The following is a 26,694-nucleotide window of genomic DNA, read 5'->3' on the forward strand; positions in this document are numbered from 1 at the left end:
AGTTCCCTTCTTATTTTTCAACTTTAATGACAATCAGAATATGAGCCATTCCCCTTTTCAATATGAGACACACAGATATTTAAGGTGCAAAGCATAGAGGTTATAATAACAAGAATACACAACGACAATATTGGAAAGAACATGTTTATAATTACATCCATAGTTGATAATCTGTAAGAGCAGCAGGTTTCCCTAAAAGAGACAGCAATTCTGACAAAATCCATTGTGTAGAAGAAAAGAATCTTTAAGTGGTGACTGTCCACAGCTGCCTGGAGAGAAGAGGTGGTGATGAATAGGTGTAACAAAAATTAGTACTGTGGGTGAATCTATCTGCTTGTTCTGTTTATTCACATAATATTATGAAGATAATATGAAGACCCATAGTACTACTAAAGGAGTTTACTAATTTGGAGGTTGTCCTTAAATCTGCTGGGGTTTGCAGAGGTGGAGATGGAAAAGTTCTATTCCTATGAATTCATTCATTTTTAGCACATCAAAATCAGCCAAGTCTGTTTCTGTCTCTTTCTAGTTAAATATTAAATACTGAACTCCTACCTAAACTACAAGTGATGAATTACATTTTTTTTTTAAACTATTCCTACAAATAGTAGCATGAATCTGATTCCAAAGCTTTTTTTCCTTCCTTTCTTCTGTCAGTATGTTGAAATTACTTCTGTGCAGTGGAGCACCGACCAAAGGGACAGAAGGGATCACTTAATAATGCAGTAAATCCGTACTCTTGAAATCCAGGTATCAAATATTGCAAAAGGTTATTGACATTATTCTGGTATAAATCACACACTTGAAGAATCTTTCTCTTCTCTATTTATAACAGAAGCAATCAAAAAGTGTATATGGACGTTTATTATGAGGTTAATCACTCAACAGTAATTGCCTATCTGTACTGACCAAATAAATCAATGCTATACATCAACAAAGAGGATTCTGGTTATTGAGTTTAAATACATATGATTGATTACTTGAATCTCCCAAAACAACATCAACAATTTGATTTCCAGACACTTCCAGCAGTGGAAAATTGCATTCCCAATTGATTATCATTTCTGTTAATGTGGAGGGAAAATGTGATACTGTGAAAGAGAAAACAAACTTTTCACCGCTAAAGAAAACTGTTGCAATTCCACCTAATGCTTAACATAAGAGTGTCACTAGTTGTTGCTGTGCCTCAGATTTCTATATTAGACAAAATAATGATCAAGAACAGCCCACGTAATTATTCTGGAAGACTTGTTTCTAGGCTTACTAGATATTTTGAGGGTGCAAGAACTTACACATGCAAGTCTCCTTGTCAACCATATGGATCTAGTTCACTTCTAATTTGCCAGGAAAATCCTCATTCTACCTTCTTTTAGGAAATATACCATGAAACTACACGGAATTACATAGTTCATGAGGTACTCCTGCCTCCCATTGTAATCCTGGAATTGTGAAAGCTCATTTCTTTCCCTTACATGTATGTTCAGCTACATGCTTTACATAATTGTAAAATGGAGGTTAGAGGTCTGGTGAGAAATTGAAAACTAAATGGACCATTCTTAACATTGTTCTGCTGCTATGGATGTTACTATTACAGCATAAATTTTGTTTTCATTGATAATGGATTTTAAATACTGATCTGGTAGTTTTAGCAGGTTATGTTAAATGCATCTTATGCAATTTCTGTTTGCTGAATTATAGAGTTTATTCATGTTACATAATTACTAAGTGGAACTTAATACTTCAAAATGTTTTCAAAGCCAAGACTAAATGGATTAAAAATATAAACAGACTAATGCAAAATAGATTAACTGGTAACCACAGCACATGACAATTGAGATCAGAAAGTTCTTGAACTATGAATTAGAGAAAGTGGGGAGAGAGGAAACAGGGAAAATTCTCCTGTCCCTCCTCATGTGCTGCTCAAGCACCTGTCACACACTTGCAATGGTCTCACTGGGACAGAGTTACTGCTCTTGGGTTGTGGCCACAGCTGTTCTCATGTTCAAAGACAATAAGAGCTGGTACTGTGGAGTTATTGCTACATCTATTTTATGTCTCAAGTAATTTAATCACATGGCAGAGTATGATAGACATAATGTTTTGGGGTTTGTTTTTTTTTCTGTAAGATGTCATGCTTTCTGAATTTACCTGTTCCTTGAGCACATTTTCCACTCAAAAAAAAATAAAAAAAATAAAAAAAACCAAACCAACCAAAAACCAAAAACCCACACCACGAGCAACCCACAGGCTTTTGGAACAGAACAAAACCCAGACTTGTCAAGGTATTACAGATACCACTGTGAAGTATTCAGGACAGTTTTAATGTATCAACCATTCATACCTAGGCACAGCAAAGCTGTGTGCAAAATATACACAACTTGAACCACAATATTCAGTGGGTTTTTTTGTAAATATAAGAGCTAGAAAAAGTCTGCAATTACCTGTAACTGTCAACTCTGTAGTTCTTCTGACAACAAAGAATCCATATTTTAGCTCACAAGTGTAATTTCCAATGTCATCCTCTCTAACTTCCCGAATGACAAGAGTGTCCTTTTTAAACACAATACTTGATCTCCATGTCTTTGTCTTGCATTCCTGTTTAAAGAGAATATAAAACTTCAGGGACTGTGTTCTTACACTTAAAATGAACCACTGTAGACAATGCTGCCCAAAGTCAAGGTGGCTAGGCAAAAGCCCAGGATAGCTATAAATGTATATAAACTAAATATGTAAAAATCCAGTCTATTTAGATGTTAGCTAAAATTAGTTTTATCACCTGATTTGATATTTATGCCTCTGGTTAGAAAAGGGAGTTGATTCCTTTGGTGTTTTTTGTTGTTTTTTTTTAACAGCTGCTGAGTGGCTCATATTTAATTTACTTATTTAGCTTTACACTTATGTCTGCAATCTGTGACTTTTATATTACCAGCCACTCAGGCTTCAGGGGAATTTTTTTTTTCTTTGTAATTAATTTAAAAAATTATATTTAAAAACTGTAAAGAAAAAGAAGATGAGAATGAAGAGATGTAAGGGTGTTATATCTCTTATATATATCTCTTTCTAAAACCATCTTAGAATCAAAGCTCTCTGAACCCAGAAAAATTGCATTCTTAATCTGAAAAAGTATTTTATTACAGACACAAAATCCAAGATGAGAATAAGCAAATAGTTGGCTACATTTCTCCTACCTTAGATATACTATCAGTTAATTTGGACACTATCTTTCTGGGCCACAAAATTCAACTTTTTAGATAGCCCAGTGTTGTATAACATAATTAATTCTACTGCATTTCCCACAGGCAACACCACTTGCAAGAACTTGGCCCTTAAGTAATGATCTAGAAAGCATTACACAGTATTGAAATAAAGTTATTGAAAAAAACAATATATTTGCAAATATAACCTTAAGTATGTAAAACATATGTAGAAACCGAGGTTTTGGTAGTATTTGCTGAATTTTATGCTGCAAAACTAAGCTGTTTATTCAGGTAAAGCACACATAGATATCTCATACAGTTAACTAAAGGAAAAATTTGAATTTCTCAATTAGCTCATTCTTTTCTACCGTTGGTCCTGTTGCTTTTTCTTGACAAAATCAAAAACAACTCAAGCTTCATAACACATTTTGATCAAGGGATTCATAAGAACATTGAATAATATATATTTGAAGATATAAATCTCTTGTGTTCCTTACCTTATACCACAGAATTTCAGGCTCCCTAAATGGAAATAAAAAATCCTCAATTTCAGGACATGAGATTTCCTTGCTTTTGCTAAGTTCAGCTTTTTCAAAATATTTCATCTTTGAATTGTAGCAGAGTCCAGTGTCATTTTCACCCACCGTCAGCGAAATGGACACTTTCATGCAGTAGGTTGAGTTTCTGTAATGCAATAAAAATAGAAAGAAAAGTCTAATAAATTGGAACTTGAGCAACACACCAAGAGCCACATATTCATCAGTGCTGAGTATGCCCTAAACGGGGAGTAGTAACATTTTACAGACATTAATTAAAAACAATCTTGTGATTTGTTATAGAATGAGGGATGTTTCAATCTAAGTCACTGCCAGTTTGTTGACCATAGCCTTCAATGCCTGTACTCCCAGGACAAAATATTCTACATTCCTACATTCTGCATTTCCTACAGACTTCATGAGCTTGTGTTCTCTCCTGAAACTAGTTACTACCTCTGTTTCTGGATGTTGGTAACTGGGGCAGCTGGAGACATTCCACTATGTGATTCAATCAGGCAAAAGGCAAAACTGCTTGACATGATTTTATAATTTTTTTCATTTGAATTTCCAGGTGGGGAGCAAATGAGAGTATAAATGAGTTGAGTACTCCCTGGGAGCACACTGTGACGGTGTAAGACTTCTCTCCTACTGTTCTGTAAATGCATTTTACCCCTGGCTTTCTGACAGAGGGTCCTGCAGAGAGCACTGAGGAAACATTCACCTCCTTATCATCATTCTCAGCTTCTATGAGCTGATTGCTTATTTATAATGGACTTGTATCAGACATGGCAGAATCTCAAAGATCAATTTCCTAGTATCTGATTCCTTTTCCTGTTCAATAAGAGGGGATAGAAATACTTAAGAATAAAGAATATTTAATTCAAAGAACTCTACAGTTCAGAACTCTACAGAAAATGTAGCCTTGTAAATAACTATCAAATTAGAGAATGGTCTTAGAAATGTAATTTTTTGAACAGAATGACCCTTAGCTATCAATCTAATTAATGGACTTGTAGGGAAAACAATCACAAAATTATTTCCTTATAATGAAGTATAATTTGTTACCGTTTCAGAATTTGGCTGTATAAAGCAAATAAAGTTGTTTAAGCTTTTTGCAAATCAAATAATGATCCACTGAATATGGATCACTCTTGCTGCATTTAAGTTGGTAAGGAGCCAATTACCATTCTTACCTGTACATGCAATTGAAAATCACTCATTTTTTAAAGAATATTTTTTCATTAGTGCAAATTATGTTATTTTTCCATTGCGGCGTTACTTGGAATATTTTATTTATTTGTTTGTTTATCATGTGTCTCGAAAATATCATAAAAAGTCACTTAATTCTGCTTTTCCAAATTGGCAAAATGCTTTTTCTTTTTCTTGGAAGACTCATTCCTTGGAAACAGGTTCTGAACAATCCATCAAACTCTGAGGTTTAAGACTAAACTAAATGGAATTGTCCTGTTATTGGATGACAGGAGCAGCATGTAAGAAGCCATTTGACTATGCAATTTTCACATTTAAATATTTTCTTTAATTCTGTCCTGTGTTTAACCATCATGTTTTCATCATGTTACTGAATTTCATTATTTATATATTTCTAGAAGGACATGGCAGGGAAAAAAAAGGGAGGACATTTCACTTTCTTCCCAGTCTCTGAAGAAGCAAGGTTAGCAAAATTTTTGCATAAGCATCCTTCAATATTCAGAGTGAATTTTTCAAAAATTATGATTAAATGTTTTGATGTACTAAAGAACTCTGTTCTGCAACAGTGACAAAGTCAATTGCCAGAGACAGAATTTTGTCTGAGGCACATCCAAGTTTCCATCGCAACAGCAGATCCTTTAGCAGATGCAGCTAAGGCTTCCTGCTCCATCAGAGAAGCATTTTGGAAATATTTCAGAATGTTTAAATTCATTGTTTAAAATGGATCTTTCTAAACTGTCAGATACAAGGTACTGAAAAATTTTGGGTGGGTTTTTGTCAGTTGAGTTCTCTAACTGAATTTTCTTTCAAAAGCTCAAAGAATTATTAAAACAACCCACAGTTCCAGATGCCCACTGGTGACACAGACTTCCTTATTTCAATTCTAAATACTAACTGCACTGTCAGTCTGACTCATCTCATGTTCTGTGTCAGAAACCAAGGCTGTTGGGATGAAACAAAACCCAAAGAGATGGGTACAGAAGGCAGAGCAACATCAAGAGTATGCGATAAGAAAGCCAAGAAAATGGACTCACAGTGCAGAAAGAGAGAAAGAAAATTAAAAAGTCCCTAGGTAGGAATGAAGAAGGAGGGGATGAGTTTGCTGATTACAGCTAGAGAATGAAGGATACAGTAGATGTCAATCCTCTGAGGCAACAGAACGAGTAGCAGGCAGCAGAGCCCTCTGGAGCATGCACATACTGCAGAGGGTAAAAATGCTCATGTGTTAGAAGCAAGAAAGTTTTCCATATGTCTCTTACTAGAGGGACCAGATATGAAATAAATAACCCTACGACATGAGTTTAAGGGATTTTAAAAACTGGTATTTGCTAAACTAACTGTGTTTTAACTCACTTATCACATGATACCTTTGGGGTGTTTCTTTTGTTTGTTTGTTTTCCTTTGTTTTTTTCCTGAACATGGTAATAAGAAGAGGTGAAAAATTACTAAATTATTTTTTTCCTAATCTACCAGTCACAAATATTCACAAGTAAAAAATTAGCTAGAGCCTTTTTGTACATAAAAGTGAAGGTTTACACTTTCATCTGTTATTCAATAGATTTTCAAGTGTTAAAATAATGATATCTAAAAGTAAAAAATACAAAAATAGGACAAAAAAGAGCTGTTTGGCAGTTTTTATTTAAGACAACAAACCCATTTAATTTATCTTAAAGTTAAAGGAGCTGGTTTGTTAGAGAGAAAAGGAAGAGACACGAGGGGGAAAACGGACGAGAGAACACACAAAGAGCAAGAATAGCTCCTTTGAACTTTAGCTTTTGCAATATTCCCATCTACATTTAAAGGAGTTTCTTTGAGATATAAGAATTTAAAGCGTGGTTTCTTTATAAATACATCTCTAAAATGGGTCCGATGGGTTTGCACCTACAAAATTCTGCTTTTTTTTCCTCAGAAAAAGACCTGATGTAATTCTCAGTCTCTAGCCTCACCAGAGAGAGCTCAGTGAAGGATTTATACAGCTCAGTAACATCCAGGCAGCATCCCTCATCATCCCTGTTCATGACAGAAGGGAAAGTGAGACTATTCCTGTTACTTCTCCACCAGGTGCTTTGCCATTATACTATTTACTAGAATAAAAACACTGGAGAGCAAACAGGAGGCCAGAAAATCTCTCTTATGTTTCTCCTCATCATACAAAGTGGGAAAGTAACTTTATTTCTGACTAAGCTGGAAAACTAACTTAATTTCCAGTTCCTGCATAACTGGACTTTTAAAAGAAAGTCTGAGAAAACTCTTTCCTTTGCAGTTTTATTTTAAATTTTAATAAACAAACTTAGCCATTGATGCCCATATCCACTTTCTATCAATGATCCATCACATTTCTGGGGAAAACTTTTGTTGACTTCATTAACTAGTTTTTTCATGATTTTGCTGAGACAATTTTGTCCTTTTTCAGTCCAAGTAATTTCTGTTACATTTATATGGAAGCCTGAAAGCTGGAGAGGAAAGAATTCATTCAAGGCAGGAACAAAAACACGTTCCTAATAATCAGCTCGTGCTCTTGGCCTGTGGCCCCAAAGGCTCTTTGTGAACTTTTAAACTTTCATACAAAACTTTTTAAAGCCTCTAGAGAGCAGCAGGGTTTTTTGAGGACATGCCTGAGGCTTTGGGCACGTGGTGAGGGAGAAAGGCCAGGGTACTGCGGGGCAGCCAGGATAACTCTTGTCCACTGAGGTCCCTTTGCTGGCAGGATCTGATGGCCCCAGCAGGTCACTGCCCCCACAGTGGCTTCTGGAGCATTCATTCAGGAAACCAATTCACAAACTTTATATACAGGATTCTCTTTTATTGGATTTGGGTTTTGTTTGTTATTTGGGTTTTTTTGTTGATTTTTTTCCCTCAAGCTCTGGAATGGCTGACTCCCACACTCGCTGGCTGTGATATCTGAAATCACAGATTGCCTTTTCCACAAAGCTTCCAGAGCCAACAAAGCTGCAAGTGCTGGGGCAGAGCTTCAGGCATGGGGAAAGGAGAAGAAAAGTGGAGGGAGATGGACAGAAGCCGGCTGGAATTTTCCTCTGTGCCTTAGAAATTTTCTGCTGCTTCCATACCCTGGGGGGCCGACCCAGTTTGGAAACTGCTTTTGACCTCAATTGAATTACATAAGCACTGATTTCTTCCCTCAAGGGTCACCTAATTATGTGCATGATACTATGAAATAACCCAGTGCACACGAGCCTCCAGGACTATTTGAATATCAATACTCTGCAAGATACTTGTTTCAATAGGTTTGAATTAGACACACCAAGGTATTGTTCAGTTTTAATGCCTGCTTCCATCCTTGGAAGCCAAACCTTCACATTTTATCTTTTTCTGACACAAGTGGTATGCACTGCCATCCTGAGTTTCCCCTTCACTCCAAACCTGTCAAAAGAGAATGTCAAAATGCAAAGTCTAACTGCATTAAAATAATGCTTTCCTTGTGTAAGAGGTAGCTAGAGACTGATATGAAAGGCCTTTTAGTGATATTCTAAACAATAAAAATTAAATAAAAATTAGCCTTTACAAAGGAAATTAAATTTTCTCATCCTTATAGTATTCTAAAGCTTCTTTTTTTTTGGGTAAACTAGGAAAAAGACATGTAAAATTTTATGTTATTGATTTTTCTGTATTATCTCTTTCTTTTTTAATGTCAAAGTGAAACATTTCTTTATGAGAACTGGAATCAATCTGATATTGATTTCCACAATTTAATAAAACTTCACTTTCTTAGAACAAAATACTCAAAAAAAATTTTGACAATACCCTTAATTATGAGCTTGTACTGGCATTTACATGGAAGGCAAAATTACATAAAATTAACTCATTTCCTTAATTTCCCCATCAAACATTTTCTTTCACATTAAAGCTTCCTTTCAGATACATTAAAAGAAAAAAGTCCATAATCTTACACAGTTATAAAAAAATATTCCTATAATGTAACTCTGCACTCCTAGAGTATATGAATATAAATTAAAATAAATTTTATTTGAAACTAAAGATTTCTTTCAGAGAAAATATGCCTATATGTCTATAAATATGTGTCTATAAACCAGTCATATATGTATGTTGTGGATTCCAATAATTGTTAAACTAATACTAGAGGTATGTGATTCAAGAAGGTTACTATATAAAAATTTTAAAAGCATATTATTAGTATACCTACATGTTATTTAGCATGAGAAAATTTCAATTTTAAAAATAACTTTCTATTCAAATATTTGGTATCAGAAATTCAGAGAATAGATTATGGATTCCAGGTAAAAATGTTAGAGAGAGTTAAAAAGAATAGTAATAAATCAAAAAAGCATTGTACTGCGCAGGGCATATAGGGTGAGTAAAATATGAATTGCCACTAGTCTAAATTTAATTGCACATTTGATGTTTTAGTGCTAGTTACAAATTTAGTGCTAAATTAGCTACACATTTCAGCAAGGCTTCCCATTATAATTAGTGAAGACATTTTGGGCCAGTGAATCATAAAGTGTTAGAATGGAGATGTGTCAGAATGATACCGAACGTTTTCACTGCAGCAGATCAGTGTATATTCCCAGAGGAGACAGAAGTATGAAGAGCTGTGCAAAAGTGTACCTTTACAGATGAAAATCCCTTTAGCTTTCAACAAACTGCAGTAGGGAGATAATACCATAGCATGAAATGCCTCTAGGTATACTATGTGCTCGTAATACAGGAGATGATGGCATTTGCTTTTTCTTGGGAACCAATGATCCTGAGGAAGAGTAATTTTTATACCCTTACTTAGCACCATATGCCAGAATAGAAGAAATGCTTCTTTCGAAAATTACAAGCTAATAGAGCTGCATTATTCCTTCCATTTCTTTCATTTTTAGAATCACAAAATGCTTGAGATCAGAAGGGAAGTCTGGATGTCGTCTTGTCCAACCCCTCTGATCGAGGACAGCCACTTAGATCTGCCTGCCCAGGAGTGTGTTCAGACTGCTTTTGAATACTGCCAAGGATGGAGACTCCACAACTTCCTGGGCTACCTGTGCCAGGGTTCAGGCACCCTTATGATGAAAAGTGTTTCCTGATGTTCAGATGGAATATTCTGTATTCCAGTTTGTGCCCACTGCCTCTGGTCCTGTCACCAGGCAACACCGAAAAGAGCCTGGCTCCGTCCTGTTGGCACCCTCCCTTCAGAAATGTTTGTCTGTCAATGAGATTCTCCTGTGCCTTCTCCAGGGCAGAGTCTCAGCTCCCAGCCTGTGCTCACAGCAGAGATTCTCCAGTTCCTTTATCATCTTCATGCTTCTTCATGGACTCTCTCCGTGCTTCTCTTGCAACAGCGGCTCTGGAACTGGACACTGCTCCAGAGGTCTCACCACTGCTGAGCAAAGAGGAAGGGCCACCTCCCTTGGTGAGCTGGCAATACTTTGCCTAATGCAGAACAGCTCCTCAGTCACCTTTTTTGTTGCAGAGGCACCCTGCTGGTTCATGTTCAACTTGGTTTTCACCAGAATCCCCAAGTGCTTTCCTTCAAAGCTGAATATATTTTTGTTCATAGAACATCTGTTTTCTCCATGGTTTTTCACTCACAGGGGATGGAGGAGAACCATTAAACAAAAAAATACTTTTCCCAAGTATTAAATAATGAGGACAGAAAAAAAAAATTGGGTTGGTATGAGAATTACTAGAAAAAATACAGACTTTTTGAAGGTAGAAGTCCTTAAAATTACATCTACTGTATGGTTCACCAGCAGCTGTGCTTCTGTGTTCAGGAATTGAGTGTTGATACATCCTGATGACTCAGAAGGTCAACAAATACTGGAATGTCTTTATCACCAAATCATCCATTTTGCAAATTCAACTGGCCTTCTTTTATAGCACTAAAACAGAAAACATTGAAAATGCAGCTCTGCTAAAATGCTTCTCCCTTGTTCCCTCTCTTTGCTTGATGAACTCACACAATTCTCAGATAAAGACAAATCCTGTCATTCAGTTGCAAATGCTAAGTTAGTTTTCTGTTCAGCTGTCAAGCAGATGCATAAAGAATATCCCATGAAGGTATCTGTCTTGTTTCTGAATGATTAGATATTTATCTGTTGCTAACCCTGCATGAGTGAGTTATTTCCTGAACAGAAAAGTTACTCATTAATGGTAGATATGGACAGAGATATCCAACAAATACAACATTTATTATAGATATTAGAAGAATGACATTTGTGCATGAATAAGAATCTCTTGAAAATATCTCCATAACTCTTTCCCATATCTACCCAGTAAAAATGGGAATACATAAAGAAATCATCACATTTATTAGGTTCAATGTCTCCTAGCATACTGATGACACTTTTCCAGACTCCTAAAAATTCTCTAATGGGATCTGATCTCATGACAATTCCGAATGAAAAAGAACCTAAATTATTCCCAGAATTATGAATTCTGCCTTTGTTTTAAAAAAAACCCAACCAAAAAAAAAAATAAAAAACAAAACCCAAAAACAACCAAACAAAAAAAACCCCACCATATGCCTCCCCTCACAAAAACCCAAACAACCCCCTCCCAAAAAAGCCCCAACTCGTACAGTTTTAGTTATACTTGTTTTACACTCACTTTCCTGAGAAGAAACAATTCAGATATCAGTCAGTCTTCCTCCCCAGTCACAGTATTAAAAGGAAGACAGTAGTATGACATCTCAGTAAGAGCTGTGTGGAAACTGAGCCAGAACTCAAAAGAAAGTAGCATTTTTCTGCAGAAAAGTCAGCCTTTGGAAAAGCTGCTTCTGCTGCTACTAAAGCAAAATTTAGAAATGTGCAAGAATTTTTATGAAATTTATACAGCTGAAGACCTCAGAGGAAGTCCTGAATTTCTAAAGGCAGCAGGATTTGAAGGAATAAATAAATAAACAAAGGGATATAACTCAAACTGGATTTGTCCTTCATTTGAGGACCATAAAGGACACAGGAAACTTAGGTATTAACTATTTTTGACTGTGTTCATATAAAGAGCTTTACCTCGAAACAGTTTCCAAAATTGCCTCAGTGTGATCTGTAACAACATAATAAACATTTTATTTCACTCTAATTTTGAGCTCTAAAATGTAATCCTGATACCCTTCAGGCTGTAGCTGAAGATCAGAGTTATAAAAGCTCAGGCAATATAAACCAGTATTTGCACTATGCTCATATCAACAGCATCCCTGAAGACAAACTTGGATGGGCAAGCAAGGACTTCACCCACCCGAGCTACCAACTCTGCCCAGCCTTGAAAGTGTTCTCAGTTCAGCCTCCACAGCTTCTATTCAATTTGTACTTCTGCCCTTAAATGTACTAAACACCAGCTTTATGGCCATACAGTCAAGGGAAATTATAGAAAAATAATCATCTTTACAGAGAAGAAGAAAGAACTCAGTGAGCCATTTTAGGTAAACATTATTTGAGGATCTTTAGAAATATTTTATTGAGGAGGCTGGGACAGCCAGAGGGACACAATCTTTGTTGTAAGGCTTTCAATGCATGAGTTGTAACCCCGGTGCTAAAGAATTATTAATTCCTTTGTTCTACAGAATCCCCAAATAAATTAATTCTTGTTTTCCTCAGCATAAAACCAATACCTTCACTCCTAATGTCACATTTCCATCTCCAGTGACTTAGCCTAAGTACAACACAACACATTTGAGAATTCAGCAGACTCAAGTTTCAAGTATATGAAATTATAGTATTATTTGTCCCATGTTATTATCTACCACCAAGGTAAACAACTCTGATGTGACAAATGGAAATGTTTCAGAGGCATTGGCTGCCCAAACAACAGTGTGAGGATAAGGCACAGGCAGGTGCCAGACACTACAGCTATCTCTCTTCATTTCTTGATTTAGCTTTCAAGCTTGCTGCTACGTGTCATCCTCAGAAGCATGAATCACCCAGAACACCCAGACATGAAAACCCAAACTCATGTGAACAGCAGCACTATGAATCTATGAGAGATTTCTACACAGAAGCTTTGAATAATTTCACCTAAATCAAGTGTGCTTGTGTAAGCTATTTTCATTGTACAAAAATGAGGTTTGCTTTACATGTTTTAATTCATACTTCAAACATAAAATATAAACTGTACAAGTTTAAATATATTTCAGATAATTGAAAGTCATTTCTTTTTCAGTTGGACTATGATGCAACATATATGTGCCAGAGTCTTTATACAACACTTTCCAGCACAGATGCAGGAGGGACAGTAGCAGACATATCCCTTTCAGACATATTTTTTTCTTGGTGGTGGACTCACATAAAAGTCCACTTCATTTGTCAGAAGTGCAGGATCTCCACTTTGGCTTGTCTGGCTGCTTCCTCCTGGAGCAGGACACAGCTTCCAGCTGGGCTGGTGCTGCCAGCTTGATCATCTGCTGTTCTTGTCACCCAGCTTCACCCACAAATTCCCCACTATCTAAATATAGGAATAGCTGTATAAAAAAGTTCAATTTCATTTAAAAATATACTGTTGCTCAAAACTCTCCCACCAGTTTTTACAATTGGTGGAGAATGAATGAATATATAAATGATTTATGAGTAGAAAACTTAACCTATATCAGCATTTATGTACCACATTTTCTGGTTTCTATTTTTGTTTCTGCAATCTATTTCAGTCACATTTTTTTTTCTTCATATTGGGAAAGAACAAAGAGAACCTGTGAATTCCTGTATTGATTAAACACTTTGTCACATTTTTCATGGATGAATTAATATCCATTTGCAAGCATTTTGATATTCAGAGCAATTTGAACTAAATAGCTATTTTCTTGACATTTGTTCAGAAACATGACTTCTGCTTACGCTCTTGATGTCTTTGTTAGAGTCAGGTGGATTTAGTAACCAGAGGGATGAGGGGAGGCTGCAGCACGAGCGCCAGGTTCATCCAGCAGCTGGGCTAAGCTCAGGTACCCCCCAGGTGAGCACACACACACACACACAGGAGCTCACACACACCCCTACACACATTCCCTGTGCTTGCTGAAATCAGGAGCTGCAGAGCTGACCCAGCCCAGGGCCTCCCCTCCAGCTGATCAGGCTGAAGCCAGCCAGTGGAACACTCATCCACAAACACTCCCCGCTGGTGCTTCCAGCAGCTGGCTTTAGCCTCCCATCCCGGGAGCTGGCCCAGGGCCACTGCTTGCCCCAGCTGCTGGCACTGGCACATGAGGTTTGTGGTGCCCACCAGCTGCTGCTCCTCAGACAGCTGACCCTGCTCCCCAGCTCAGAGCTCACCAGCATGCACCAACACCTGCTTAGAGGAGGCAACACACACTGAGAACTGGAATGCCCTTTAATGAGAAGATGGGATAAATTATATAGCTCAAACTAGAGTACCTACCATCAGCATTTTTACACTGGACAGCATTTTGTCTCCTTTTCCTATTATCCTCTTGTCTTTTATATTCTACTCCATTTCTTTCCTGCATATTAGTCTATGTACCTCTGGTCCTTCCCTTAAATAAGATTCATGCATCCTCAGAATCACTTCAAAAGATCATTCAGCAATATTTTTTTACATAAACAAAAAGTGCTTTTCCAGCCTGCATCCCCTAGGAAGCCCCACACTCTCTTCAATGCAAATGCTTTTCCAGGAGGGAATATCTCCAAGTGATTGGGCTGTTTTCTGCTTACAGGTCCTGGGGATTTATTACCCATCTCTGCTTCTCTAACCCTTCATTGAGCCCTTGTGTTTTCCATGATCATCTTTAGGTGCTGGAGTGTGATTAACTTGGCACTACATGTGTGATAGCAGACAAGGTATCAGTATATTAATTTTAAAACAAAGACTGTCAGACAGTTCTCAAGGACCATACAGGGTAACACTCTTGACAAGTTAGTGATTTCTTCTCACTATCCCTTGTTTTCCTAGCTGGGTCTTTCCTTGCCACTCTTTATAAATGCTCTCCTCTGCTCACTTAGTCACTCTCCTGGCAAAAATCCCATCAGGTTTCTCCCTAAGACTATTTTTAATAAACTGTTCACTGTCCTTTCTTTGCTATTTAATCTAAAGACTTCAAAAATCACAGCATGTTGTGGCAGAAACAGTCAGTTTGTGAGTGTAATCATAACTAATATTGAATGTTTCATACTCTGGTAATACTGTTTTCTAATGATTTTCTGAAACTTTCTATAATCCAAATGCACACAAAATGTCTAATCTGTTTCTGCACTTTCCTATAAAATTTGATATACAACTTCTATTTTCTTAAACTTTAGTTTCACAGCAGTATTTCTTGTACCAGGTTTTTCTCTGAAATTTTAATTTCCTTTTATCTACCATTTTTCCCCCCATTCTGATATATTTCAGACATGATTTTGTCTACATTATGTAAGCATTATGTTTACATTGCCATATAAATAATTATAAACATATAGAAATGTACCAGTATAACTTCCTTAAATCCTATATATTCTCAAAATTAGGTTTGGTTTTTTTTCAAGAAAGAAACAGAAATATTTATCTCCTAAGCTAACCCATTTTGAAGCTACTACAAACAAAAGAAATATAAAATCCTATCAAAAATACCAGATAAAATTTCAGAATAGAGTAATTACAAGTGTCACCAAAAAACTGTGTGGTGAGGAGGGACTGAAAGCACACAAAAATCAGATATCTTTTTCTTTCTGAGCCACTTAGGAGTTGTTTGTTTTTTAACAGAGCTTGTTATGGGAAATCTTCCACTGTAATTATGCATCAACAACTGCTACTCCATAATACTGATGCTTTCTATAATTTTTTTTTCTTTCCTCTTTATTTGGCCCTTAAGAATTTATTTGCACCTTCTTTAAGGGTTCACATTAAGTTGCCAACTTCTCTGTTATTTTATTAAATCATTTTCTAAATAGATAATTTTTGAACATGTCACAAAATACCAATGACTGTAGTACAGTTCTTAACCAAATGCATAGATATATGTATAACAAAATGTAAATTGCCTCAGAAATGAAAGCTATGCTATCAAAAATGGAACAACAAATAGAAATTTTCTGCATTTTGTGTATATTTAAATCAGAAAATGAATTAGCTCGTTTGGCCTAAAGTCAAAATATCTGAAACATGGAAGTTTTATGTAGAAGGCCAGAGCTCAAAAATATGTTCAAATATATTGCTGCACAAAGGTAAGCATCAATTTTGATGTACGATAGCTCTGATAAGAATTAGGGTTACTCCAGGATCCCTTTAGCATAAAAACAATCTATTACAATAGAATATGAAAATAAAATAATTATAAAACCAGTTGCTTTCACACAGTAAAAGACACTTATAGGAAAACAGTATGAGAATAGCTTTCCTGGATTCATATGTGGGTTTCTTTTAGGTTTTTCAGTTATTTCACAATGCATGCTAATGATATTACTCTTTCACAGTAAACACAGGAACTGCAAAAAAAACATAACAAACCAACACCAAACTCGCACCTAAAAGTATTATTAGCACATGAATCTTATCTGTGACAGCAAGATAAAGGTTCAGTAGAAATAAAATATTTGGTTGTTCCTTATTCCTGCTCAGACCATGGAGCTAATCCAAACTAGTAGAATGGCTTAATTCCACAAATTGTGAGGTTTGTGTGTATTCCTCCTGCAGTGTATCAGCATACACAATTATTTAAACAAGATGTTTACTTGAAGGAAAGTCATATCCAGTGGTTCTACTGGTTTAGAAATAATTGAGTCTGTGTCACTATTTATAACATAGTCCCAGAAAGCTCTTGAATTTCAGGGGAATGTCCCTCTTTTTTAGATTTGTTGTAAGCTATTATTTCCAGAGAAGCAAGACTGGACACATGAAAGCAAATCTGGTTTGGGAAGATTTTACTTATTTGAGCAGATTTTCTCAATTTTCATATCAGGAGTTATGAATCTCCCTGCAGAGAATAGAATTGAATTTTTATTTTTATTTTTTTTGGTGGGAAAAAGCTGTGCAATGGAGTTCTGTTTCTGCATCAGCTCAGTGACAGCTCATCATTACTTTGTGACTGAAGGCTGTGCTGAATACTTGGCAGAACTGGGCTTATTCTGTTGACAAAGCAGAATTTTGCCACAATCTGCTGAAATGCCCAACCAGAGGAGGAATAGGCCTCCAAGACACTTCCCTCTTGTTGTTCCCTGCACAGCTAGACTCAAGTCTCAAGTAAAATTATCAGTGGTGGTTTGAGCCAGCAAGATGGTTTTGTTATTCAAAAGCAGCAGAATGTAGCATATGCACATTTATGCATAGATATTTAATGTTTTAAAACTAGGAGAATTTTTACGAATTTCTTTATAAAAGCATTGCCTTGATTATGTCATTAAAACAAAAAGTAGCAAGTCCCTGACTTAATGATTACTATATATCTTTAGCTGTACCTTTCTGTGTACTCACATTATAGCTAAGTTATTAGCTATATGATTATACTTTACTTTTCATTGTGAACTAAACTGATTTACATGCCCAGTATAGACTAGTGTTTCCCAATGCTTGACATTTCAGATTATGAAACATGGTTTCAATACTTTTAAATATTACTCTCAATTACTAAATCTCATTGGATGGGTTGAAATTCAGGGATGATGAGGCATGTCATGTAGAGGATCAGGAGCTCCTACATGCAGCATCTTGTAATGTGACACAGGAAAGAAAAAGGAAAAAAGAAAAAAAAAAGAAAAATAAAAAGAAAAAAAGAAGAAAAAATTAAAAAGAAAGAAAAAGGCAGGGGGAAAAAAATAAGCTACTGCAAGGCAGAAAAAAAGTCCCATAGTTTTCCTCAATATCCCCAAGGCTACTGAGGCCCTCAAGTTAAAATACAGGCATGGAGAGATCCTGTATATCAAGTGTAGCTCAGAAGAGAAAAGGGTTGTTATATAATCCCTATTTCCTCTCTCCTCACCAAAAAATCCCTGAATAAGATTGTTTTTGTGGGGAAAGTGTCAGATCTGACTGCAGCACCACTAAAATATCATTCTTTTATCAGTTGCCCTCATTTCAGTTTTAATAAGCTCTCTTGGCTCTCTTATCTTTTTATGTTCACTCCACAGCAATTAAACAGAAATGCAAATGTCATACCCATTTTTATAACAGTGTCTCTTATAAAACTGCAACGAAGACATCAAATTATATATTTGTTAAATGATCTATCTTCTTTTTGTCAACAAAATCTAGCTAATAAGGAAATAATGCCCCTATGTGTACCATATGTGTGTTTGCATGTTTCATGAACATGGGAAGATTATTGGTTACAATTCTAGCACAACTTCCAAGGAAAAATTAGATTTTGAAAGCTCAAATCAGTTAAATCAGGCAGGGAGAGAGTTTATGAATATTCAGTTTGGATTTCCAAACAGCTGCTCTATTTGACCATTATAAAAATTACCACCTTTTTTATTCACTAAATATAAACATCCAGTAAAGTGATATTGTGTTCACACAAATGTCTGATAACCACTTTAATCCAGATGTGTTTTCATAGAGCCATCTTCTCTCTTTAAAGGGAAACCTCTCCAAAGAAAAAAAAGAAAAGCAAGATAATTCAGACTTATTTTTCTCTGTCTCTGAAACCAATCTAGTAATCCAATGGAAACACAGAGAGTATAGCTCACAAAACAATTCAGTAACCATCCATCTTGAACAATGAAAATCTTGTGTCACATTGACAACACTGACAACATGTGATCACTACCCCTAGTAGAGAAAATCTCACCCAAACTAAGTGGGGTACACTTTGCCACTAGAAGTTTTCTGACACAGAATGCCAGATTGTCTTCTGCTCAGGTATTTGCCTGTGACCTCAGCCAAAGGCAGCCAAATGTTTCACACGCTGTAATTCATTCACCTCATCATCTGTGAAGTGTAAAAGTGTTATTTTGCAGAGGAGGAATTGAGAGAGAAAGACTACTTCCCCACTCCTCACAAAGAGTAATATGACAAGGTATCACAAAAATAATTTAAATCCAGGTCTAAACATTTACCCTCCAAAATCAACCCTATTTCTAAATTAACACACCACAGGATGAAAAAGCCAGAAAGAATATATGAAAGAAAAAGCTTCCTTCCTGCTTTATTTGCAGCATCCTTTTGATTGTACCATTTTGCCCTCCACTTGTTCAATCTTTTTACAAAGTATTCATACATGTGTGCAAACACAGGCTGGTAACATCAGGAAAATAGCAGGAGTGAAATCAGGATGCAGACAGAATAAATAGCAGGGACTAAGACTGTGTCAAACAGCAGACAGCTTAGGAGAAGAGCAGGTAGATTGGAAGAACCAGGCAAAATAAAGGGCTGCATTGGGTTTGTATGGCAAGGTGTTAGCAGAGCTGGCTGTGTGAGAAGAGACTAGGGCTGAGGCAGAGCAGACAGACGCTGTTCCAGCTGCCTCCAACAGATCTGCCTCAGGACACAGCTGGGCTCAGCAGCCAAGCAGCCCATGTCCCTGGGAAAGCTTATTTAAGAATGCATTTCAGAAAAACCACAGTGCAACTGTGCTGTAGGAGAGGACTGAGAGAAAATTGGGAGAAACAGCCTTGCAGACTGTAAGCTTGGTGAAAATGGAAGGGAGAAAGGTTCTCCAGGTGCTACAGCAGAGAATCCCCTGCAGAGGACATGGTGACACAGGGTGTCACCTGCATCTCATGGAGGATATGTCCCACTGCAGCCATGGAGGTGCCCATGCTGGATTCCATGAAGGAAGCTGCAGCCTGGGCAGATCCTGTGCAGAAGTAGGTGTTCTGCCAGGAGCTGCATTTCACGAGGGACCCCTGCTAAAGCAATCTGTTCCTGAAGGTCTGTGGAAATGACCCATGTGGAGTAAATTTTGAAGAACCACAGCCCACAGAAGAACCACGTTGGGTATCCTCATGAAAGAGTGTGTCCCATGGAAGGGGCCCTACACCAGAGCAGGGTAAAAGTGTGAGGGAAGAGTGGCAATGATGAACTGCTATGAACTGACAGCAACCTCATTCCCCTTCCCCCTGTGCCACACTGGGTTATTGGAGATGAAACAGAGGGCTTGAGAAAGAGGAATAAAGCTAAGTCTGGGGAGGAGGAGGAGACAGGAAGCTGTTCTTAGTTTTGCCTTTTTTTCCTCACAATCCTACACTTAATTTTCTCCCAGTCAAGTCTGTTTTTCTCATTAAGGTAACTGGTAAATGATTTCCCTGTTTTTATCTTGACCCTCAAGTTTTTTCATCTTATTTTTCCCCCATCCTGTTGAGAGAGGGGAATGTGAGAGCAGTTGGGTGGGCATATGGCACACAGCCAATTTAACATACCACAAGGGCAAATCATTCACTTCCTAATGGCACTGAAAGTAATTTTGAATCCACAAAGCTATGATAAAAAATTTGGGTTTAATTTTTACTGCTGCTAATTCTCTCATGATATTTTATTAGTTATACTATCCTCCTCAGCAATAGCCTCATATATTAAAAAATGACTTTGTTTTAGATAGGCTATTATATATTGTAAGCTTGAAAAATTAGACATTAGTTGCATGATTTTCTGCAGAGTTACAAATTTAACATAAAGATTATATGGCAGGCAAGACCATTACTTTTTTAAGCATCACTTTTGGAAATTTTTCTGTACAATACCAAGTTTTTTTCTAATAATAAAAGGCAGAAAAACACCATAAAATGTAGCATGACTGAAAAACTGTCATTAGAAAGACCAGAATAAAACTGCATTGAGAAAGAAATGGTTTGAACGAAATTGAGGTGTCATAGAGGAAGGATTGTAAAAGAACTAAATCTACTGATGGGTAAAGTCAGAGATCTTTTCTAAATTTGAAGTAATTTATCTAGTTTATTAATTTTTAAAGGTGTGTTTCTTGATTTCTCTTTATCTAACTACTGTTGACATTTTAACTTTGTCTTCCTGGTTTTTCAAAATCTAAACTTCACCAATAGCAAAAGCACCTTGAATGTTATTTTAATCTGTCATATGAAGAGATGAACAGACAAATGCAGAATCCCACAAGCTTTCAATAGTAATTCTCAAATGCTTTCCGTAGCACTGCCTCAAAGATGATGTGTCTTGAGATAGAGGAGGAGCTGCAGGTACAATATAGAGCCACTTTTCCAGTATACAACATCATATAGTTAGAAAATGAATTTTTTTATAGAATATTTGTGCTTTTCAAAATTACTTTGAACTGTCACTGCTGCTAGTACAGTATTAATAATGATAACAACAAGAACAACAATAAATAACTAAAAGGCACAAAAATAAATTTTAATTGATTCAAAATAAATCATTCCAAAAGACATGGAGCAATCCTCCTTAGCCACACTTTGATGTTGTTATTTAAACACATTGCGTCTCTCTGTGAAACTTCTATTTAATGTTATATTCTAATGAGCACACAGGAGTAACTGAAAAGGAGGCCAAGCAGCATCAGAGCACAGCAGAACTAGCACAGTTACTGCTCTAGTCCCAAGAGGAAGCGGTGTTACACTGCGTGCAAACAATCTGGCCTGCTCCCTAGGGAAGGAGGCTGAATGGGATATTCATTCTGAACTTCTAAAAGGTTAAATCAAAAGTTTGGATGCTTTCATTTCCCAACTGAAGCAACTTGGATGCAGCTGCTATTTACTAAGTAGGCTGGCCTCTATGATCACTTCAATGGGTCACAGATACCCAACAGTAAAGACATATAAATGTAACCTGTCTCTCTCTCTCTACACATCAGTTTTATATCCAAACTTAAAAATTCCTTTATACTGAAAATTAACAGAAATCCTACATGTTTTTTTCTGTAGTTCAAGTCTTAGAATTGTACTGTATTATTTGTATTCTAGTAGTGTCAAATTCACCAGTCAAAATGAATGCCTCCCTATTTTCAGTGTTGTGTATAAACACTCAAGAAGAAAGCACATGACTGAAGGTCTGACATAAAAGAAGAATAGACCTTTCATAAAGAGAAGGAAGAGTGTTTGGGACAAAAAGTTACATGGTTTGTTTTACTTCTTGCTTCAGAAAATTTACCTTATTTTTTAAAAAAAATGAAAAAATGAGAAAGATGAGTGTGCTTAGACTGTAACTGGTGACAGGTAAATCATTGATAAAAAGAAAAACCTGGACTCTTAAGGAAGTTCTTGAAAGCATTTGTATCTTAGGGAGAAGCAGAACATAGGCAGAGAGGGCAGAAAGCCTGACAGCAGAGACTTAGAGGAAGGTCAGATCCAAGATGAGTGATTTCTGAAGTGTCACAGAAAAGTTCCTGATCTAAAGACAGTTGCAGTGAACAATATTTTTTACACAACTCCATTACAACTGATACAGGGTTAGGGAGCTGGATTCTTAAGGAAACTATTGCAAGCAGCCAGGAGAAGCCAGTGCATAATATCTTAATTTCCAACAGCACTTCTGTATGAAGAGCTGAGGACCGAAAAAGAAACCTCTTAAAATAATACTAGTTTACAAAATAAATCCATGAAGAGCTGCTGCTGAACACAAGACCCATATGGCACTTACATATTTTAAGTAGATTGAAATGGGATAAGCTGCAACATGAAGTGGACACTGTGCTTCAGAAACAATCAGTAAAATATGTATTTGTCTGGCTCTTTAAGTTATAATTAAGTCAGCATCTCATGAGATATCAGTTAAAGAGAAATTTACACTTCCTGATAGTATATTTATAAAATGGGAAAGACAATACAGAGAAGATCTGGCAAAGACATCCTAAACCAGCCCACCTTTGTGGAATGCATTTTTAAATACCTTCCCCTATCACACTGGAGCAAATGCTGTGAAGGTACAATTTCTTGTTTTCAGAGAAATGAAACAAAATAGCCTTGAGAGCAGAGAGAAAAAACCTCACTTTAAGCATTACTGCCTTTGTCAGCAGCTGCTACTCAAATTTCTTACATATGGTGCCAAGGAAAAATACGCTTCTTCAGATATAGTACAGTACACTGTGTAATTTTGATAGATATTTATTTCTTGAATTCTGTTCAGAAGAATACAGATACTAAAACTGAGCAGAACTTAAAGTTACTTAAAAGAGTCAAAGCTAACAGAGTAAAAACCCATATGCCAATATAAAACCCACCCAAAAAGTAACAGTTGTGTACACAGAAACAAAATCACACAGGATGTACTATAATAAACAATCTCTAGTGACTGCAAGCAGACACTGTTCCAAAGAAAATCAAGGATTATAAAGAAAAATCTTTTCCATGTGAAAAAATATCTGCAATTACTTTGATGAAAATGAAATATTTACATTAATTAAAAATGAATAAAACAGACTAATTAGCCAGTAGCCCACTCAAGTACACCTTATTTACCTGTGTAAAGACCATTGCTATGATTTGCCACAGAAGGTATCCTTTCTAGGGAAGGTGGATAATTTCAGAAACCTGGATAAATTCAGTAACATCAGGAACATGAATCTCAGCAATGGAACTACTCGGATATGGATGCAGATTGTGAAACAAAAATTAAAAGTTGTGACCAAGTTGACAAGGTTCAGGCAGCACAATGGCTCTGGCCAGCCGCTCACCACGGGTGCTCCCCAGGGCTAAGTTTTGGGTCCGGTCCTGTTTAACAACTTTACTGATGATCTTGATGTAGGAATTTATTGTACAATATTTCATTATATCCATTCCTTGGATTTTGAAAACTTAACCATTTTCTGCTACTCCACTTTACAAAGTTTCAGTGTTGGCAATATATTTTCAAATAAAATTTTCATGAAACATTCAAAATTCCTTTACAATAACTCAGCTTATGTTATTTATGCTTCATTATTTGTTTCCACATGATCAGATACTAGATCTGTAGATTTCTATATTAAATTTCCTGCTCTTTAACCTTATAAGCAACAATTTATACCTATAGATGAAATGTTATCTGCTCATTCTGGCCTTAAAAGTCAGCATGTCTTCATATGACAATGTGCAATTATTAATTTGGTCAGAGAATAATAAGGATAAATGCCGTAGCTAGGGGACTATTAAAAATCATTAAAGAGATAAGACTGACATTGTCAGCCGAGCAATATTAAAATCTCACTCTGAAACCTTTCAAAATTTAATTTGATATTTTACATAAAGAATGAGACTGACATTTTATAAGCATAAAAATGACATTAATATCCATAGATAATTTATATAGAATATATTAATTCAGTAAAACAATGAGTAAGCATCTGAGAGGTGAGGGACGTGATTAAGTTAAACCAGGATGAGTTAGAAGTAAGGTTTATTTGGCCTTTCCTGAATATTTCCACGAGTATGCATTTTTCAGTGTTACAAATACAGCAGCTGAGCTATGAATACAATTTTGAACCATGAAATCCATATTCCACTCCCAAAAAGAAACCAAATCAAAAGACTGGCTATAAAGCAAAATCCTCAGTCTTTTAAAGTCTATATTTGGGACCTGATACCCTCTTTAGCAGCTTTTTGAGTGTTGCTATTATTAGAGACATTTAAGAAGGCATGGTAGATTAAGAAATCTCAAAGATAGCTGAAACACATTATTTTACTAACTACTAGTGTTCCTCATTGGCTTGTGAATTCCTTCCAAGGGAAATTTGGTACACAGATAATGGTGCATGTACTTCACTAGCACAGCCTGAATTTTACATTTTATTTGGCTCTCCCTGCCTTTCTCTGCTCAGGGATTTAACTATCTAATCCATATGATATATGCACAATGTAGCTCTTAAAGATGTCCTATGTGGAGAGAATAAGTATTTGTATTAATAAACTTCGGAATTATATTGCATCAGACTTCCTAGGAAGCAACAAATTTTGGTCCACTACATACTTCTTATTTTTCTTTGTTTCTCTATTGTAAATAATAAACATTACAAAATTCTGAGGAGTAAATGCTGGTTCTTTCCATTGGAACAGAAGAAAGTAACATGATTAAATAAACCCTGGAAGATATCCTGCAAAGTAACAGAATGTCACCTGCCTTAGAAAAGCCTTTGCTGACTGTGCTGCTGTGTACCTTTGCAGAAGTCATCAGTCTATAGATCAAATTTACTGTACACATCAAGTCATGTGCTTGTGTACTGTGCTCCATGAAAACTGCTTCTTCTGTTATTATTCCTCTCTGAGCATACACTTGTGGCTGCAACTGCTGCTGATTTTCCCATTTAGGGACAGGAACCAGGCTGTACAAAGAAGTGCTCTGTTATTACTGGTGGGAAATGAACTGTTTCCTAATCCATCTTTCATATAACCATGCACTGAAACATCCATCCTCAGCCACCCTTGAGCACACTTCTCAGTGCAGGACAGTCATATTCTGGATAATTGTTTAGCTCCTTACAATAATTTCAGTCACACAGGAGTAAAAAAGAACCAGAAGTGAAAGGCTGTAAGAAGTGTCCATAGAAAGCCTGGATTCCCAGCAGAGCTGGTTTTCTGTGCTGTGTGTCCCCTTGGAGCTGCTCTACGGTTTTGGCTCTACATAAGATGCCTTATAGCAGAAACTAACTCGGGCCAAAATCAACCTCTTTTGTTTTGACTGTTTCATAACCAAATATTCTCATTTAGTCAGAATACCTAAGGCATTGTCTGTATTGCCAGACACAGGACACACACTCTTGACATTTGTGTTGCACTCTGCTCCAATTTATGTGTTAATTGATTCTATATTTAGTATATTTTGTGGTAGTTTTGCATTACTAAAGTCATCTACAAGATTCCCACTTAGATTTCTACTTACCCATTATATTGAAGATATGTATATTACATTTTTTTTAAAGCACAGTTGGGTTTTTTTTTGCACGAGACAAAAGCCAAATATTTAACTTTTTTTAGACTCTTAAGTAATCCTTATCAGGAGTACATTTTTAATTTTGTTAGCATCACCTGAACATGGTTACCCTAGTGATAGCAAATACAATGGAACAGAATATAGCACTGAATAATTGAACATATACACTAATAGATGCATGCTGTTTCTTTGATTTTCAATAGAAGAAATTTTAATTAATTATTAAAACACTAAGAGGAATTTGATCTTTCTGCTGTCATATAGGTAAGAAGATCATTGATAATAAACAATGATAAAGTTGTTTTTCACACACAGAGGCAATTCTACTCAATAAAGCTGTTTCCATACTGAAATAAACATCAGATTTCCCTCATGTGATTTTTTTTAAGAAATTTTTTGAGTGACAATAATTGACTGATAAACTCAAAAACTCTTTTTGGTTATAGGAGACTAAATTTTCTGTAGGTTATCAAGTGATCCACAAAAAACATCTGTTCCATGGGGTTCCTGGTCATAAAAGAAAGACAACATGTAAATTAACAAATAGACGAGTATAGTATTAAAGGTACTACAGTACTGATTGGCACTTGAAGTGTGCATTGCATGTGGATAAAAAATAATGAGTGTATTCATTGTGATGAGAAATTCACAATAAAAGATAATTAGGAGATAAAAATCTTGATGCAGCACCTTAGGAATAGTGTACAAAGAATAGAAAAGAGGATTCCAGGTTTGCCTCTCAGCTGTTCAGTAGTTTCACTTCACTGAACACTAAAAATTTCAGCATGAGAAACAAATATAGTATGTATGTTTGCTATTAGCCATTGCATTTAAATAAGATGTCTTGCAGGACAAGCTCAGATTTAAATCCGTATTTAGGGTTTACCAAGTAATCTAAAGGTCTTTTTTTCAGTGACAGAGAGTAATACTGGGGTGATTATTATTAATAGTCAATATTTTCCAAGTGGCTGATCATGAAAGACCCCAGAATAGCACAGTTCCAAGCAGATATACATGTAAGTGGTTGTGAAAAAATCTGAAAACTGGAA

General features: G+C 36.2%; 1 protein-coding gene across 1 annotated transcript in view; it reads right to left on the reverse strand.

The window, feature by feature from the left end:
- Positions 1 to 26,694, reverse strand: part of IL1RAPL1 (interleukin 1 receptor accessory protein like 1) — a 660,827-nt gene that overhangs the window by 254,050 nt on the left and 380,083 nt on the right. Inside the window, exons 4-5 of the mRNA XM_023918520.2 lie at positions 3,695 to 3,881; positions 2,442 to 2,595 (exon numbers count right to left, since the gene is read on the reverse strand). Coding sequence (XP_023774288.1) covers positions 2,442 to 2,595; positions 3,695 to 3,881 — 341 coding nt within the window. The remainder of the gene's footprint in view (positions 1 to 2,441; positions 2,596 to 3,694; positions 3,882 to 26,694) is intronic.

The sequence above is a fragment of the Cyanistes caeruleus genome, chromosome 3 (assembly GCF_971803275.1).
Source record: "Cyanistes caeruleus chromosome 3, bCyaCae1.hap1.1, whole genome shotgun sequence".
NCBI classification, from domain to species: domain Eukaryota; kingdom Metazoa; phylum Chordata; class Aves; order Passeriformes; family Paridae; genus Cyanistes; species Cyanistes caeruleus.